The sequence below is a fragment of the Mustela putorius genome, unplaced genomic scaffold (genome assembly GCF_011764305.1).
Source record: "Mustela putorius furo isolate JIRA1106 unplaced genomic scaffold, ASM1176430v1.1 tig00003858_pilon_pilon_pilon, whole genome shotgun sequence".
NCBI lineage: Eukaryota > Metazoa > Chordata > Mammalia > Carnivora > Mustelidae > Mustela > Mustela putorius.
In genome coordinates this window covers 18,035,755-18,053,463 of record NW_025422010.1, presented here as the reverse complement: position 1 = coordinate 18,053,463, position 17,709 = coordinate 18,035,755, and the positions used below count along the sequence as shown (strand labels likewise).

General features: G+C 38.9%; 1 protein-coding gene across 1 annotated transcript; it reads right to left on the bottom strand.

Annotated features, from left to right (window-relative positions):
- Positions 1 to 726: 726 nt before the first annotated feature.
- SNRPD1 (small nuclear ribonucleoprotein D1 polypeptide) lies at positions 727 to 15,017 on the bottom strand. Its single transcript, XM_004742823.3, has 4 exons — positions 14,861 to 15,017; positions 7,786 to 7,862; positions 6,037 to 6,228; positions 727 to 908 (listed from the first exon to the last, which is right to left on the bottom strand). Exons 1-4 carry the CDS (start codon positions 14,872 to 14,874, stop codon positions 832 to 834), a joined length of 360 nt encoding a protein of 119 aa, XP_004742880.1. The 5' UTR covers positions 14,875 to 15,017; the 3' UTR covers positions 727 to 831.
- Positions 15,018 to 17,709: the final 2,692 nt, after the last annotated feature.

Here is a 17,709-nt window from a genome sequence, read left to right as displayed (position 1 = left end):
CACAGCTCACAAATGATAATCTAGTAGTGACTGTTATCTGTAACTTCAACTCAAGAGAATGTAAAATTACATTCTACTGAAAACCTTAAAAAAACATCCATTAGGGGCGCCTGGGTGGCTCAGTGGGTTAAGCCGCTGCCTTCGGCTCAGGTCATGATTTCAGGGTCCTGGGATCGAATCCCGCATCGGGCTCTCTGCTCAGCAGGAGCCTGCTTCCTCCTCTCTCTCTCTCTCTCTGCCTACTTGTGATCTCTCTCTGTCAAATAAATAAATAAAATCTTAAAAAAAAACAAAAAACAAAAAACAAAAAACACCCATCCATTAATGAGAACAAAGTCTAAGACTCCTGAACTGGAAGAAGACTATCAGCGTTTACTAAATACCCAAGTCTCCATAAACTAAAACTCAGGGAAGGGGAATCAATTTTAGACACCAAACCACAGGACATTTGTTTCTGAAGTACCAAAAAGAAGTTATTTCACTCATAGGTAGGTTCCACAGAATGGAATCAAAGTAAAGCAACAAAACGCATATTCAGTGCATGTGAAGTAAATAGGTATATATTCTACATACATTCATAAAAAAAATTTTAGTTCAAACATTAAAAGCCTTACCTAAGAATGAAATTATTCTGGATTTGCCTAGTAGTAATACTTAGCTCTTACTGTGTAAGTATCATGAATACAAATGAACTATTAAAATTTAATTTGACAGTCAACAGACAACTCTGTCCTACATTTATGTTTATTAAAAACTGACATAAACAAACAAAACCTGTACAAAAAATATCCCCAATCATGTTTCACTTTGAAATAGTAATCTTGAGAGACATTATCGCCTAGGACCCCCTCTTCCTCTACCCCGACCACGTCCTCTTCCTCTTCCTCGGCCTCGGCCTCTTCCTGCAACTAAGAAGAGAGAAAAAGCGAAGTTAATTCTCTTCTGTACTGATTGTTACCTGGGTCACCACAAATAGCATCTACAGGAAAGAAAACTTTAACCCAGCTTCTCTCAAATGTGACCTCACAGGCATCCCTCCCGACATATTACCATGCAGAACCAAAAACTGATGGCTTACAAAGATAATTAAATGTTTGTTCCACTTGATTTATTGAGAAATTCATCACATTTTAAAATATCTATCACGTCTCAAATTCAACACAAAATAAAATCCAAATGATCTGAACCTTACACAAGATGGAAGAGATATCAACAGAACATGAACACCATGTGTTAGATTTTTTGGTTACTGAATAGGATCCAAGCAAATTAATTCAAAGCTAAGAAAGTTTAAAGAACATTACATCAAGCCACCTTGTGACTCTTCAGAATCTTAAATCATTTGATCCAATCAAAACAAAGTATTGTAATCATTATAGCGACATCCCTGTGTCAGCTGGTCTCCTGTCTACTTAAATATTAGATGGACAGAAAACTCATTTCTCAAAAGAATCTATTTTCAGGGGCGCCTGGGTGGCTCTGTGGTTTGGGCTGCTGCCTTCGGCTCGGGTCATGATCTCAGGGTCCTGGGATCGAGCCCCGCATCGGGCTCTCTGCTCCGCAGGAAGCCTGCTTCCCTCTCTCTCTCTCTCTGCCTCTCTGCCTACTTGTGATCTCTGTCTGTCAAATAAATAAATAAAATCTTTAAAAAAAAAAAAAAAAGAATCTATTTTCAGTCTTCAGAGACCTATGAATATTAAAAAAAATCCTAACATGAAGTTCATGTCAGTCATATTCTAAACTTCAACCCACTGTTGCCAAACTTTTCATTCATAGAAACAGAGTCAGTCTAGGATTTTTGTTAAAATAAGGCAGCTTAACCACATTTATCTCTAATTCCTTCTGAAATACTACTCATAATAGAAAAGGAGTAAAAACGGTAAATACCCATAAAGAAAAAGGAAAGAGAAGGAGAGAGGGAATACAGTGGTTGAAAAATTTCAACAATTTTTTAAAGCCAGAAAGTAAACTAACATCTGTAAATGTTAAAGGAAGAACAACTCTTAGAAGACCTATGACCTTAGAAGTCAAGAGTGAGATGAAGCAGGGGGTGGAAAACAAACAAAATGGCTGACAAACATGTGGCCCAAGAGTGGTCAGTCCTCTCCTCCGCACCTTGCAAAGCTAATGATTACTTCCCTGACAGGTAGGTAGGAGAGAAAAGGTAAAAGACACTTAAAACACTGAAACAGAAAGACTTCGGATCTTAAAATAACTGCAAAGTGGATAGCAACAAAAGGCAGAGAACTGAGGGGAAGGGAAAAGGGAATTAATCTAGCATTTTTCAAGCTATAGGCTACAACCTAAAATTTTTTTCTTTAAAAAGATTTATTCATTTGAGAGAGAGAGAAAGGGAGAAAGAACACAAGCAGGGTGAAGGGCAGATGGAGAAGCAGACTCGCTGCTGAGTGGGGAGCCCTGTGTGGGGCTTAATCCCAGACTCTAGTATCATGACGTGAGCCAAAGGCAGACATTTAACCAACTAAGCCACCCAGGTACCCCTAAAATTTTTTTCTTAACTAAAAGAGCATAAGAAACATATCAGAATTTGCATGTATTAAGACTAAGTAATTCTTCCCGAGATTTTTGTTTCAGTTATATGCATAAATGGGCCATGATGCAAAGTATATTTCTTAGTGTGGGTGGAAGGCAAAAAAGTCTCAAAATCACTGTATCAAGTGACCTTCTACAAAACACCCAGCCCCTTTCTCCTGCTCTGCTCCTATAATATGCTGGCTGCCAGGCATGTATTTGATAGCAATCATTTTTGCAGGGGAGCGGGGGGTTGAAAAGCTCCAGAAATGATTCCACATCCTGAAATTCTGAGTCTCCTCAGTGAAGAGGCCAGCTCACTTCTAAACTACCCTGCAGTGAGACTCACCAACTCAGGAGTCCAGCCTCCCCTCCCAGAAATTCTCTTCCTAGGGTTCTTGTTAAATAATAGATGGCCAAAACCAAAGAGGCTAAGAATCTATACTCAGAAAACTATAAAGTACTCATGAAAGAAATTGAGGAAGGCAATAAGAAATGGAAAAATGTTCCATGTTCCTGGATTGGAAGAACAAATATTGTGAAAATGTCTATGTTACCTAAAGCAATCTATATATTTAATGCAATTCCTATCAAAATACCATCCATTTTTTTCAAAGAAATGGAACAAATAACCCTAAAATTTATATGGAACCAGAAAAGACCTTGAATAGCCAAAGGAATATTGAAAAAGAAAGCCAAAGTTGGTGGCATCACAATTCCGGACTTCAAGCTCTATTACAAAGCTGTCACAATCAAGACAGCATGGTACTGGCACAAAAACAGACAAATAGATCAATGGAACAGAATAGAGAGCCCAAAATTAGATCCTCAACTCTATGGTCAACTAATCTTCGACAAAGCAGGAAAGAATGTCCAACAGAAAAAAGACAGCCTCTTCAATAAATGGGTGTTGGGAAAATTGGACAGCCACATGCAGAAAAATGAAATTGGACCATTTCCTTAACCACACATGAAAATAGACTCAAAATGGATAAAGGACCTCAATGTGAGAAAGGAATCCATCAAAATCCTTGAGGAGAACACAGGCAGCAACCTCTTCGACCTCAGCATCAGCAACATCTTCCTAGGAACATCGCCAAAGACAAGGGAAGCAAGGGCAAAAATGAACTATTGGGATTTCATCAAGATCAAAAGCTTTTGCACAGAAAAGGAAACAGTTAACAAAACCAAAAGACAACTGACAGAATGGGAGAAGATATTTGCAAACGACATATCAGATAAAGGACTAGTGTCCAAAATCTATGAAGAACTTAGCAAACTCAACACCCAAAGAACAAATAATTCAATCAAGAAATGGGCCGAAGACATGAACAGACATTTCTGCAAAGAAGACATCCAGATGGCCAACAGACACATGAAAAAGTGCTCCACTTCACTCGGCATCAGGGAAATACAAATCAAAACCACAATGAGATATCACCTCACACTAGTCAGAATGGCTAAAATTAACAAGTCAGGAAATGACAGATGCTGGCGAGGATGTGGAGAAAGGGGAACCCACCTATACTGTTGGTATAACAACAGTATATAACCCACCTATACTGTTGGTATAACTCTGGAAAACAGCTTGGAGGTTCCTCAAAATGTTGAAAATAGAACTACCCTATGACCCAGCAATTGCACTACTGGGTATTTACCCTAAAGATACAAACGTAGTGATCCGAAAGGGGCACATGCACCCAAATGTTTATTAGCAGCAATGTCTACAATAGCCAAACTATGGAAAGAACCTGATGTCCATCAACAGATGAATGGATAAAGAAGATGTGGTATATATACACAATGGAATACTATGCAGCCATCAAAAGAAATGAAATCTTGCCATTTGCAACGACGTGGAGGGAACTAGAGGGTATCATGCTTAGCGAAATAAGTCAAGCGGAGAAAAACAACTATCATATGATCTCCCTGATATGAGGAAGTGGAGATGCAACATGGGGGGTTAAGGGGGTAGGAGAAGAATGAATGAAACAAGATGAGATTGGGAGGGAGACAAACCATAAGTGACTCTTAACCTCACAAAACAAACTGAGGGTTGCTGGGGGGAAGGGGTTTGGAAGAAGGGGGTAGGGTTATGGACATTGGGGAGGGTATATGCTATGGTGAGTGCTGTGAAGTGTGTAAACCTGGCGATTCACAGACCTGTACCCCTGGGGATAAAAATACATTATATGTTTATAAAATTTTTTTTTTAAATGTGAAAAAAAATTAATAGATGGCCAAAGTATAAGATACTGAAATCAAGCCTACAACATAAAGATCAAATAAAGAGAGCAAATATGCGGGGAGAGAGATATAACTTGATCAAGAAACTCTTAACTATATAAAAGAGAACAAAAGAACAAACCAATGATTACGAGAGAGGAGGGGGACGGGGGATGTATGAAATACGTGATGGGGATTAAGGAGTATACTTGTCACGATGACCACTGGGCCATATACGGAATTGCTGAACCACTATGTTGTACACCTGAAACTAACATAACATTGTATGTTAACTGGAATTCAAATAAAGACTTAAAAAAACAAAGAGACCAAATAGAAAGAGAAACCCGAGAAAAGAATGCCAAGTACAAAATAAAACTTATGGAAAAATCACTAATGTCTTATAAATTTATATCCTATCCAGTATTTTTCAGATAGAACAAGATTCTATGAAAAATTATCATAGAACAGGAGGCCTGATGATTAACTATATGTTAGACTGGAAGATAAAGTCAAAGAAATCTCTCAGAAAACAGAAAAAAAAAGGGGAAAAAAAGAGAGAAAAGACTTACACAATCACTCAGAAGACCCAATTATTAAGACTTCCAACAAAAACGAACAGAAGAAATGTACCAAAGCCATACAAGAATATTTCTTAGCTTTAAAAGGCAAGACTATCCGTGTTGAAGGGGATGATCCACCAAATAGCCAAAACAACAAAATGGAGGAAAACACAGGGAGAGCAAGCAAAGACCCAATGCCAAGTAATCAAGAAATTTCAAAATAACAGGAATAGAGTCAAATCCCAAATCTTTCCAAGTGTACAGAGGGAGGGGGACTAGGCCAGGCAGAGGAACAAAAAATGGCTTGTCTTGAACAGAAACATCAGGAATTATTAATAAATACTATACGCACTCAACGGCAAGTACATGGAATCAAGAAAACAAAAAAAAATGTTCATAAATGTTTATCTCTCTTAAAAAAAAAAAAAAGATTTTTATTTATTTATTCACTAGAGACAGACAAAGCATGCATGAGTAGCCCCATGAGGCAGGAGAGAGAGGGAGGTAGGAAGAATCTCAAGTAGAATCTCGGCCAAGCACAAAGGCTGTCATGGGGCTCAATCTCATGACGCTGAGATCACGACCTGAGCCGAAACCAAGAGTTGGATGCTCAACCAAATAAGCCACCCAGGTGCCCCTCAATGTTTCTATTTTGAGTAGTAGATCAAAAGACAAAAATACATTCATAAAAATGTTTATAATCCTTCAAACTTACCAGCTTCTCTTTTCTTAGATTTCACCTTTGGTTCTACATCCACAAGTAGTGTATCCAGAGGTAAGCTGTCTGGTAGGATAAAATATCGAATGTTATTTCCTCGAATACTCAGTGTTTCCAGCTGTACTGGTTCTCTATTCTTCAAAGTCATTTTCACAGCTTTAAGATGGGTATTCATGCTGACATCTACACCTAGAGGGCAAAAAAAAAAAAAAAAAAAAAAAGGCAATTATTAGTATGATAAAGAAGATAATCAGTTTATCTATCAAGCCATAGTAAATACCGTAATACAAAACAATACAAAAGAATATTGTCTGTTCTGCTACAGTGCAAGTTGGTTCATGAGTGTATAATGTCAATATAAACCAGAAATCCTTCCTTCAGAGACTATCCCAGCATATTAATATTTTGCATGGTTAAGAATGCATACAGAGGTGAATGCAGCAAGCCATGGAGGAACCCTGAGTGATACCTGATTCACTGACACTGTGCGCAGGCATTCTGATCTTAGGGTTAGCAATGTTTAGGGATAGTTCTCTCACTATCTCCATAACTTCGTTATGCCTCATTCCACCAAGCTATAAGCCTTGCTTTAAATATAACGTCCTATAATGTACTGTAGTATTTTCCTTGTTACTAGAAATTTAACATGTCTTTTTAACTGCTTTTTTAAAGGAAAGCTACTGTTTTTGTTAATACTACTAAGTTGCACAAGTTTTTAATGGTCTTCCCCACACTATTTTCCCCATTGTTTTTAGTGTGAGATTTTGCAAAATAAAAGCACAATTTTCTAGAATAAATACATGGCATTAATCTTAGATATACCTAATTACTGGAGTCTTTACCAATCTATCTCAACAAGTGGGATTAACTAAAGATCTAGTTAATTTCTGTTCCTAGGAAATCGGGTCAGAAAACACGAATTCTCTCAAATTTCCCAAAATCCATTCCAAATAGCAATTACACTTCCTCAGTAGCACATGGTTAATGACTATACAATATTGAAACCTTATATTGTACCAATTTCTTTTCAAAGCAATTGCTGTTGCAAACATGAGTACACTAAAATCAACCAGTTTAACATTGTATATCTCTCCTGGTTTATTCAGATGCTGGACCTTCAAGTTAAAACTTACTTATAAACTTACGATTTAAATATTTCAGAGACTGGGACCACATACTAAAATAGCATTTTCATTCACTTGGCTCAGCAATTCTTTTGCAATTTTGCGGGGAACACTACTATAAATGAAGAAAGGCAGCCGCCTTAAACTATACATATAGTATTATTAAAGCAGAGTAAGACATGAAAGAAAGAAAGAAAGAAAGAAAGAAAGAAAGAAAGAAAGAAAGAAAGAAAGAAAGAAAAAAAGAAAGAAGGAAAATACTCTCAAATAACCCATTTCAAACAGGAAAATCCCATCCTCTATCTTCAGGGACTTTACAATCTAATAGAGAACACAAAATTCTAAAAAAGAGTAAAATATACTTTGGGAAGATGCAACATTCTAGGTATAGGAATACATAGGCAAAATGCACAAAAGGCTTTAAAAACTAAAACAGGGCCACACGCAGGATAACGTGGGGAATTCAGTTTGGTCCTAGCATAAGTACTTAAGGTAAGGCTTAAGAAGGTCAATGAAATAATCCAAGCAAAAAGAATGAGATGTCACCAAAAAAGAATTTTGGCCTTAAAGGTGGAAGAGGCAAGGGGAAAAAAAGTGCTCTAAAGCTGTCTAATCTCCATACCTGTGATTGTTCCATGGACCTGTGTTCCATTCTTTAATTCGATGGTTACAGTTTCGTGACTCAATTTCATCAAAAATCTGTAAAAACAGTGGGAACAGAGTAACAAGTATTCACCTTTAACATTTTACATCTTTTTTAAGTCAAAGGGTGAAATTTCTAAATGTTCAAAATCTGCTATAGATGCTGCCTGTATCAATTCCTAATAATAATCTGCATAACAATTTTAGCTTTCCTTGAACTATACCCTCAATATTTATGAAGGAGCATAGTAATATCAGAAGCAGTCAGGGGCGCCTGGGTGGCTCAGTTGGTTAAGGGTCTCCCTTTGGCTCAGGTCAAGATCCCAGCGCCCTGGTATTGAGCCCCAGCATCAGGCTCCTTGATCAGCGGGGAGCCTGCTTCTCCTTCCCCCTCTGCCTGCTGCCCCTGCTTATGCTTCAACAACAACAACAACAACAACAACAAAGCTGTCATTGAGACATTTGATTCTCTAAACCATTATTCAGCTTAACCTCCAATCCATGCATACAGATCCTAAAATCACTATAATCCACAAATTGAAATTAAGAAATTGTATGAAAGTGGTCAAATGGTACAAACTTCCAGTTAAAGGCAAATTAAATATTAGGAATGCGACATACAACATGATACCTACAGTTATTAATGCTACTGTATGGTGTACGTGTGAAAGTTGCTGAAAGTAGATCCTGGGCGGCGGGGGGAAGGTAGATCCTGAAAGTTCATCACAAGAAAAAAACATTTTCCCCCTTCTCTTTTTTGGTATTCATATTAAATGATGTATGTTAACTAAACTTACTGTGGTAATCATTTTGCAATACACATAAGCCAAATCATTATACTGTACACCTTAAGCTTACACTATATGCAGCTACCTCACTAAAGTACAAAGAAAAAATTATAACTGGTAGTAAAAAATTACATGCTTCATGTATAATAGATTAAAAGTCTCCCTTTCTAATCCCCCTCCATGTGTATGAGATTCTTCTAGACCACTTTATATGCACTTTTAGGGTATATATGTTTTAATGCAAATTTAGTCATAACTTTATTAACTTCTATACCCTGTAATTCTCATTCAGCTGTTTAAATACACATGTATGTTTATCACAAATCCATTTACGCAAATCCTTAGCAACAATGCTATCAATCATCTGAATCTTCATCACTTCTACAGGGGGAAAAAAGAATTTGTTTTTCCCTTTTACTTGTAAGATTGAAAATCTTTTTTTTTTTTTTCAAAGATTTTATTTAGTTATTTGACAGACAGATCACAAGTAGGCAGAGAGGCAGGCAGAGAGAGAGAGGAAGTAGGCTCCCCGCTGAGCACAGAGCTTGATGAGGGGGCTCAATCCCAGGACCTGAGCCGAAGGCAGAGGCTTTAACCCACTGAGCCACCCAGGCACCCTAAGATTGAACATCTTTTCATGAATATAGGAAATTTGTATTTTTTTGTTGAACTACCTATTTACACATTTTCAATTAGGTCAAAAAAAATTTTTTTTTTAATTTTCTACCAATTTTCCACAGCCATTCAAGTTTGTGGTTTTCATTCTTAGGTTGCTAAATCTGTGAATACTTTTCAGGTATTAAATTGTTCAAGATGTTTCCCACCACAAGACTGTAAAAGGTCTTATTCCTTCTAGTTTTCTTTTTTAAAAAAGATTTTATTTATTTTGAGACACAGAGAAAGTGTGCACACACGGAACAGAGCAGAAAGAAAGGAAGAGAATCTTTTTTTTTTTTTTTAAAGATTTTATTTATTTATTTGACACAGAGAGATCACAAGTAGGCAGAGAGGCAGGCAGAGAGAGAGAGAGGAGGAAGCAGGCTCCCTGCTGAGCAGAAAGCCCGATGCGGGACTCGAACCCAGGACCCTGAGATCATGACCTGAGCAGAAGGCAGTGGCTTAACTCACTGAGCCACCCAGGCACCCCGAAAGGAAGAGAATCTTAAGTAGACTCCGCACTGAGGGCGGAATCCAGTGCAGGGTTCGATCTCATGACCCTGAGATCATGACTCAGGACAAAACCAAGAGTCAGAGGCTCAACTGACCAAGCCACCCAGATGTCCCTCTTCTACTTTTCTGTTTAGAGTTTTAACCCACTTGGAATTCAACTCTTTTCTGTGCAACATGAAGTAGAAATCTGCCTTTATTTTTTCCCTCATTTAGACAGCCAGATGCCTCAATAATGTTTACTAAATAATCCATCCATTCCCCACCTCATCTAGTCTTGTTTTACCTCAACTTATTACTCTGAAATATTTCAGAGAAAGAAAAATGGAAAGGTTCACAAATTATTAAAATGTTGCCATTTAGGAACGCCTGGGTGGCTCAGTGTGTTGGGCATCTGCCTTCAGCTCCAGTCATGATCCCAAGATCCTGAGATTGTGTCCCTGTTCAAGGGGGGAGCCTGCTTCTCCCTCTGCCTGCTGCTTTCCCTGCTTGTGCTTGCTGACAAATAATAAAATCTTTAAAAAAAAGTTGTCATTTATGTGGGAGTGTCCCCACACAACTTATACTTTCACCGTTATCATCTGTACTTCATCATTCATTTTCTAATGAGAATATTCTCCTATATAATCATAACACCACAATCACATACAGGAAAATAGCAATAATCTGCAATATGATCTAACGATATAGTTCTTAATTCTAACTTATAATAAATTAGAAATTTATAATTTATAGTAGAAACTTATAATATATACTTTGTACACCCTATCCTAGCATCACACTAAATGGTACATGTTGAATCACCTATTTTGCTCCCCCATTAGACTACTGCAAGGATCGAGACCTTTATATCTAACCTTGGGTGTCAAAGGCATTGGTAACAGTTGGCTGAAATGCTTCAAAGATTAAAAGGGAAGATGGGGCATCTAGGTGGCTCAGTCTTTAAGCATCTGCCTTCAGCTCAGGTCATGATCCCAGGGTCCTGGGATTGAGCTCTGCATTGGACTCCTTCCTCAGTGGGGAGTCTGCTTCTCCCCTGCCTGACACTCCCTAAGCTTGTGTTCTCTCTCTCTCCCCACTCTCTGACAAATATATCAATAAAATCTTAAAAAAAAAAAAAATCCATGTATTGAATCCTTCTCATATTTGTTGTTAAAGAGAATAAAGTCTCTCTTAACAAACCGTTAATGCTTTATTTCATTGGAAAAAATTCTTTATGCTTTCAATTTAATAATCACTTATAACTATATTAGCTTAAAATTTTCATCTAACAGTTTTCCATTATCAAGCTTTGGTTTTTAAAAAATCTTTCATTTTAGGGCACCTGGCTGACTCAGGAAGTAGAGCATCCAACTCTTGATATTCGGGTCATGAGTTAGAGCCCCACATTGGGCATACAGTTTCCCCACACCTGGGCTCACAGTTTACTTAGCTAAAAAAATCGAGTCCCACATCGGGCTCCTTGCTCTGCAGGGGGCCTGCTTCTCCCTCTGACTCTGCCTTCCACTCTGTCTGCCTGTACTCGCTCTCGCTCACTCTCTCTCTGACAAATAAATAAATAAAATCTTTAAAAAAAAAAAAAAAAAAAAAAAAAAATTTTTTATTGTCCCCCCTCAGTAATAAGGTTTAACTTTTCTTAAAGAACATTTACTTTATTTCAGAGAGAGAGAAAGAGAGAGCATGCGTGCACAGAGGTAGAGGGAAATAAGTAGACTCTCTACAGAGCTGGCAACCCCATGTGGGGCTCGATCCCAGGACTGAGATCATGACCTGAACCAAAATCCAGAGTCGGACACTTAACTGACTGAGCCACTGGTGCCCCAACATTTAACTCTTATAGCGGTTCAAATCATTTGTGGAAACAGGAATAAAGTAAAAAGAAAACATTTTAATAATTAAACAATCTACCATACGGAAGTAAAAAGGAAAACCAAAGTAAGAAAAAATAGTTTCCGAAGGAATCAAAATACATTTCACCAAGTTCAAGGATGTTTCTTTGACAAATAATATTTATCATTATGCGGTAGCCCCTGTGCTTGGCAATGAGGATTAAAAATGAATGAAAGGAGCTCAAACTGTAGTGGAAAGGACAGACACAGAAAATATTTAAAGGTAACTAAATTTAAAAAGCAATAGATATACGAGCAGGCTTTTGCCAGGAACATAATGTAGCATGGATAGGAGGGAGTCAGAGCTTAGCGAATTTTTAGTAAGAAGTCTGTAAAGTTGGAAATACATTGCAAAAAGCAACAATAGCAAAGAATTGGGAGTAAGAAATAGCACAACATGAAGAGAAACTATAGCTACACTACCAATGGATTATTAAGTCCCAGAAAATGAGTAGAGAAGAGTTAGGTAGGTTCAAGGATAGCCCAAGCTGTTAAAAAGCTACTGAAGGGTTTTCATCAATGAAGTGGAGCACCAGGGTCATATTCACATTGGAAGACAAGTTAGGTGGCTAGAGCAGGACATAGGTTAAAGTTACAGTTACCAAGAGACAGGACAACAACAAATAGATCAATGAAAAGGAATAGCATCTAGAAATGAACCCACATTGATATAGTTTATTTTCTACAAGGTGCCAATGGGAATGTCAAAGGACTATCAAGACAATCAGCAAAGGAAAGCCTTTCAACAAATGATGAAATCCATGGTAGGGACACCTGGGTGGCTCAGTGGGTTAACCGACTGCCTTCGGCTTGGGTCCTGATCACAGGGTCTTGGGATCAAGTCCCATATAGGGCTCCTTGCTTGTCAGGAAGCCTGCCTCTCTCTCTCTTCCTCTGCTGGACACTCTGTCTGCATGTGCTCTCTATCAAATAAATAAATAAAATCTTAAAAACAAAACAAATCCATGGTAATAGGAATTTACCTTCCCTAAGATAATAGAATAATGGAAATCTATGTAGAAGAAATGACCTTGGAACCCTAACTCACACCACTTCCCAAAATTAATTTAAGATAGATCACAGGTCTAAACATTAAAGTTAAAATCATAAAGCTTTAAGAGGAAAATATAGGAGAAAACTTTGTGGTTTGAGGGTAAGTAAAAATGTGAGTACACAGAGAATAACTATAAAGAAAAAGCTGGTAAATTAAAACTTCCTCAAAATAAACTTCTGCTCACCAAAAGAAGTTATTAAAGGAACGAACGTGCAAGTCAAACTGGGAGAAATTACACTGGCAGAGGACTAGTATGCAGGATATATAAAGAATTCCTACAACTCAATGCTAAACACAATCAAAACCAAACACTTCACAAAGACATGAATTGCCAATAAGCAGGTGAAAAAGTGTTCTACATAAGTAGTCATTAGGAAAATGCAAACTGAAGCCATAACAAGACACTACTACACAAGCACTAAAATGGCTAAAACTGTGAAAACCTGGCAATTCATCAGATTATCAAGAAAGATGTTAAAGACAATTCAAAGATCTTTATGTTTGGAGTGACAGTAAGGATGATCATGCCACCAAGCATCATACAAAAATAAGTCAACCAAAAGTGCAAACCAGTTAGACAAATACCTGTTTTCTTAGCAAAAAATACATTCTCCAGTAAAAAGAAATTTTATTTCTACTAAAATTCAGAACAGGATTCAGTATAGCCTTTAAAATTTTCAGGAAAACTGCGTCACAACATGCACTATCTTTAAATGCGACAACCTGATTCCAAAGAATCTGACACAAAACTTAAGTATTTAAACAGGCAGGTATTGAGAAACTGCAAAAACATACTTTAAATTCTGGGGCGTTTCCCTCCAAAGTTACAGTTCAAATAAAAATGGACTGAAGCCTTCCCTATAAACTCTGAATACAGATTGAGGGTTTTATGTTATTTCAATCATCCTAGAAATTATCTACCTGTCTTGACAAACAGAAAATTCCAAGAAGGCAAGGACCCACCTTAAAAAAAAAAAAAAAATCCAGGGGCGCCTGGGTGGCTCAGGGGGTTAAGTCTCTGCCTTCAGCTCAGGTCATGGTCTCAGGGTCCTGGGATCAAGCCCCACCCACATCGGGCTCTCTGCTCAGCATGGAGCCTGCTTCCCCCCTCTCTTGCCTGCCTCTCTGCCTACTTGTGATCTCTGCCTGTCAAATAAATAAAATCTTTAAAAAAAAAAAAAAAATCCATTATCAGCATACAGTGTAACAGGTGCCCAATAATTGATTGATCCTAACTGACAAATCCTGATTGAGACAAGAGACTAGCAACACATGTAACTGCTAACTTAATCAGAAACCTCCTCTAGGTTCAGGCGCTCCGCCTCAAGGAAAAAACTCCAAAACCGTATCTATCTGCAAGAAGTTTAAAATGAATTACTCAAATCAGTAAACCAGTAGGCTCAACTAACCCGATGAAGTTTAAACACAAAATAGAAAAGCGATTATCTGCGTAATCAGCCACAGATACGTAAACTGATTCTGCCTCACGTTGGGACATTTTTTCCTGAATTAAAGTCCTATTTTGAACGAACATGTGAGTTAAGTCATCTTAACTCTAAGGAGTTATCAAAACATAAACGAAAAAAAAAGCCCTAATGAAATCAGACGTCCAATCCTGATTTAAAACATTTCGGAAATAGGTTTCATTATTTCCAGATAAACCGCCGTAGCTTCTAAATACATTTTAAAAGCTCATTAATTTAATGCAATGCACCCAATTTTCCTTTATACCTGCCACGTTCTCAGGGAACCTACACTTCGTTCTATTTGCCGGGCCTCAGAGCTGCGACTGCCCAGAAAAGTAATCTAGGCTAGAGCACGAGTTCTAACGAAAGGAACACCTTCAACTAACTGAGAGTAGAACTCGTAAGCCTGGCGTTGCACCTTTAAGGCCTCTAAAACACTGGGTGGCAAGAAACCGCCAGGCTCTTACGTCCCCTTGTCTGAGGACACGCGGGATCCGCGCGCAATCCTCTCTGAAGCTCTAGCTCTAGAGCCCGCGGCGGCGCGGCCAAGATGGGGCGGGAGCAGCTGGCGCGGGAGGCCGTTAGCAGGCCGCGCGCGCACGCGGCTTTCGCGCCTCCGGCAACTGGGCAGTCTGGCCTCCCGCTCCCGGCCCAAACCATCACAGCCCTCCTCCCTGGGCTACATCCTCACCTTACGAGCTTCATCCTAGCGGCGCCGTCGCTGTTTCGGTGGGATCGTGCACAAAACCCGACTACCCAGGTCCGAAAGACTAGGAGTATGAATGGCCGGAAACGCCTACTCCCTGGGATCCGACGTAAAGAGCGCGAGAGGAGCGCTGCCGGCGCAAAGCGGAAACGCCGACGCCACGCTGGGCCGCACTCCCTTCCGGCTGCGTGGAACGTCACTACGGCCCCTGGCGGCTGGAGGTGTGTCTTGCGAGGGCTGAGAGTGTTTAGAAGCTGGTCCAGGAGGAAAATTCCAGTAAGGGGGGCGATTTGAGGAGATTAGATCCGATCAGTGGGCACTTCAAAACAGCCGGGATCCGTGTGTTATGCAGCACTAGGTATACCCGTGAAGGAAGGGAAATTCTTCTGAGAAAGCCCAAAGAATAATTCTAATTCTTCTCCAACTCTAGCAATGTACCTGAAGGAAATCACTTTAGCTGATTATTTTTACTTGATTTTTATTTATTTTTTTTTTTTTTTTACAGATTCTACTTATTTATTTGTCAGAGAGACTGAGTACAAGCAAGGGGGAGCGGCAAGTAGGTTCCCTTCCGAGCAAGGAACCCAATGTGGGACTTGCTCCCAGGACCTTAGGATCAAAATCTGAACTAAAGGCAGATGCTTAACACATGAGCTACCTAGACGTCCCTATTTTTACTTTAAATTCTGGTCACAAACTTCAAAGGGGTCCCCTACACTGTTGAGAGATCATGTTGTGGTTCTCTAATAAGCTCACGAGCTATTTCATACCTTCTTTCTTCTTTCCCTCTGAAACCTTCTACAGTCTCTTCCTCAAATCACTCTCTGATAATATTTCCTACTTTTAGAAAACCAGAAGCGACCTTTTTAGTTTTCCTTCCAGTTAGAAGGTAGAAGTATTACGGCCCCTTTCAAAGGCAAATTAACACATGAGCTACCTAGGCGTACGTAGGAAATCTGCTTCTTCCTCTACCTTTGCCTGCCACTCTCCTGCTAATGCTCTCTCTCCCTCTCTCTCTCCCTGACAAATAAATAAATAAAATCTTTAAAAAAAAAATACAAATTTATCTTAAAGCAAAATTCTTCTCTGATGCAGCTCCAGCTATGACTAGATTTCTTTTCGCATTAAAAATTTCTTGAATGAGGGGCGCCTGGGTGGCTCAGTGGGTTAAAGCCTCTGCCTTTGGCTCAGGTCATGATCCCAAGATCCTGGGATCTAGCCCCGCATTGAGCTCTCTGCTCAGCGGGAAGCCTGCTTCTCTTCGCTCTCTCTCTGCCTGCCTCTCTGCCTATTTGTGATCTCTGTCTGTCAAATAAATAAATTTTTTAAAAAGTTTAAAAACAAAACAAAAAATAAAACTTCTTGAGTGAGTTGTGTACACTTGTTTTATCACCTCTAATTCACTCTTCAAACTCCATTGATACTGGGTCATCAACAACCTCCAAGACAAAACTTATCTTCATTTTACTCAACATTTCAGCAGCATTTAACATGAACACTACCCTTTTGAAACACAAGCCTCTCTCGGCTTTCAGGATGCCTAGCTCACCTGATGCAACACTTATGCCAACACTTATAAGTCTCAGATGGCTTATCCTTTACTGAGCCATTATATGTCGGAGTGCTTCAGGGTTTACCCAAGGTGTAGTCTTCTTATGGATACTTTCTCCTTTGACCTAGGTGATCTCCTCTAAAACCACAGCTTTAAGTTGTATCTCCAGCCTGGATATTCTCCCCGATTATCAGAACTTTTGGATGTGTAAAGCAATGCTCATCAAACTTTTAGATGCATAGGACATACCTAAGGAAACTTTAGAATGAGAATTCTGATTCATTTGGGGTGGGGACGGAAATGCTGTATTTCTAAAATGCTTCAGTTGTTAAAGATGCTCCTAGTCTGTGAACCACAATTTGAATGGCAAGACTGTAATGTTCATTTGTGTGCTGCCTTTTCAATATCTATCCATCTCCGTATCCAACAGTTCCTAATAATCTGATGATCTGTGTGGTCCCAATGAAACTGACTCTATCCTTGGGTCAACCATCACATACCATTATTTGTCCACAGTGGGCTTGGAATGTAAACAGATCCAGTCAGACCTTTGCAGGGAATTCTCTTTCCTGGAGTTTTATTAACAACTCCCTTAGAACCAAGAGAAGAATCAGTTTTAGGAGAAAGTTAAAAAAAAGATCCATGATGATATTAATTAACCCATGGAAATTAAGATTGAGGGGACACCTGGGTGGTTCAGTAGGCTGAGTATCCAACTGTTGATTTAGGCTCAGGTCATGATCTCAGGGTTGGGAGATGGAGTCCCGCATTTGGCGCTGCACTGTCTATCCCTCTCACCTTCTCCCACCACACGTATTTTTGCGTGTGCACTCTCTCTCAAAAAATTAATTAATTAATCAATTAAAATTAAAGCTGGTGGGGGATAGGTAAAAAATAAAATTAAATAAAATTAAAAACTCAGTTCCTCAGTTGCAATACTCATATTTCAAGTGTTCAAGAGCCCTATGTCGCTTTGGCTACCCTTTGCGACAATGCAGATACAGAATATTTGTTTCATCACAGAAAGTTTGATTAGTGCTACCCTGTTTATTACTATATTTGTTCCCTTCTTTTCATTTAATTGTTATTTACTTATTTATTAACTGACTTGAAAAATGTACTGTCTGAAGGCAGGGTTTTGCTTTTTTTTTTTTTTTTAAGATTTTTTTTTTATTTGTCAGAGAGAGAGTACACACAAGCAGACAGAGTGGCAGGCAGAGGCAGCGAGAGACGCAGGCTCCCTGCCTAGCAAGGAGCCCGATGTGGCTCTCGATCCCAGGAC

Coding starts and splice junctions, on each gene's coding strand:
- SNRPD1 (XM_004742823.3), bottom strand. Junction 6,229..7,785: donor GGTCCATGGAACAATCACAG/GTATGGAGATTA, acceptor TTTGCCCTCTAG/GTGTAGATGTCAGCATGAAT. Junction 909..6,036: donor ATCTAAGAAAAGAGAAGCTG/GTAAGTTTGAAG, acceptor CTCTCTTCTTAG/TTGCAGGAAGAGGCCGAGGC.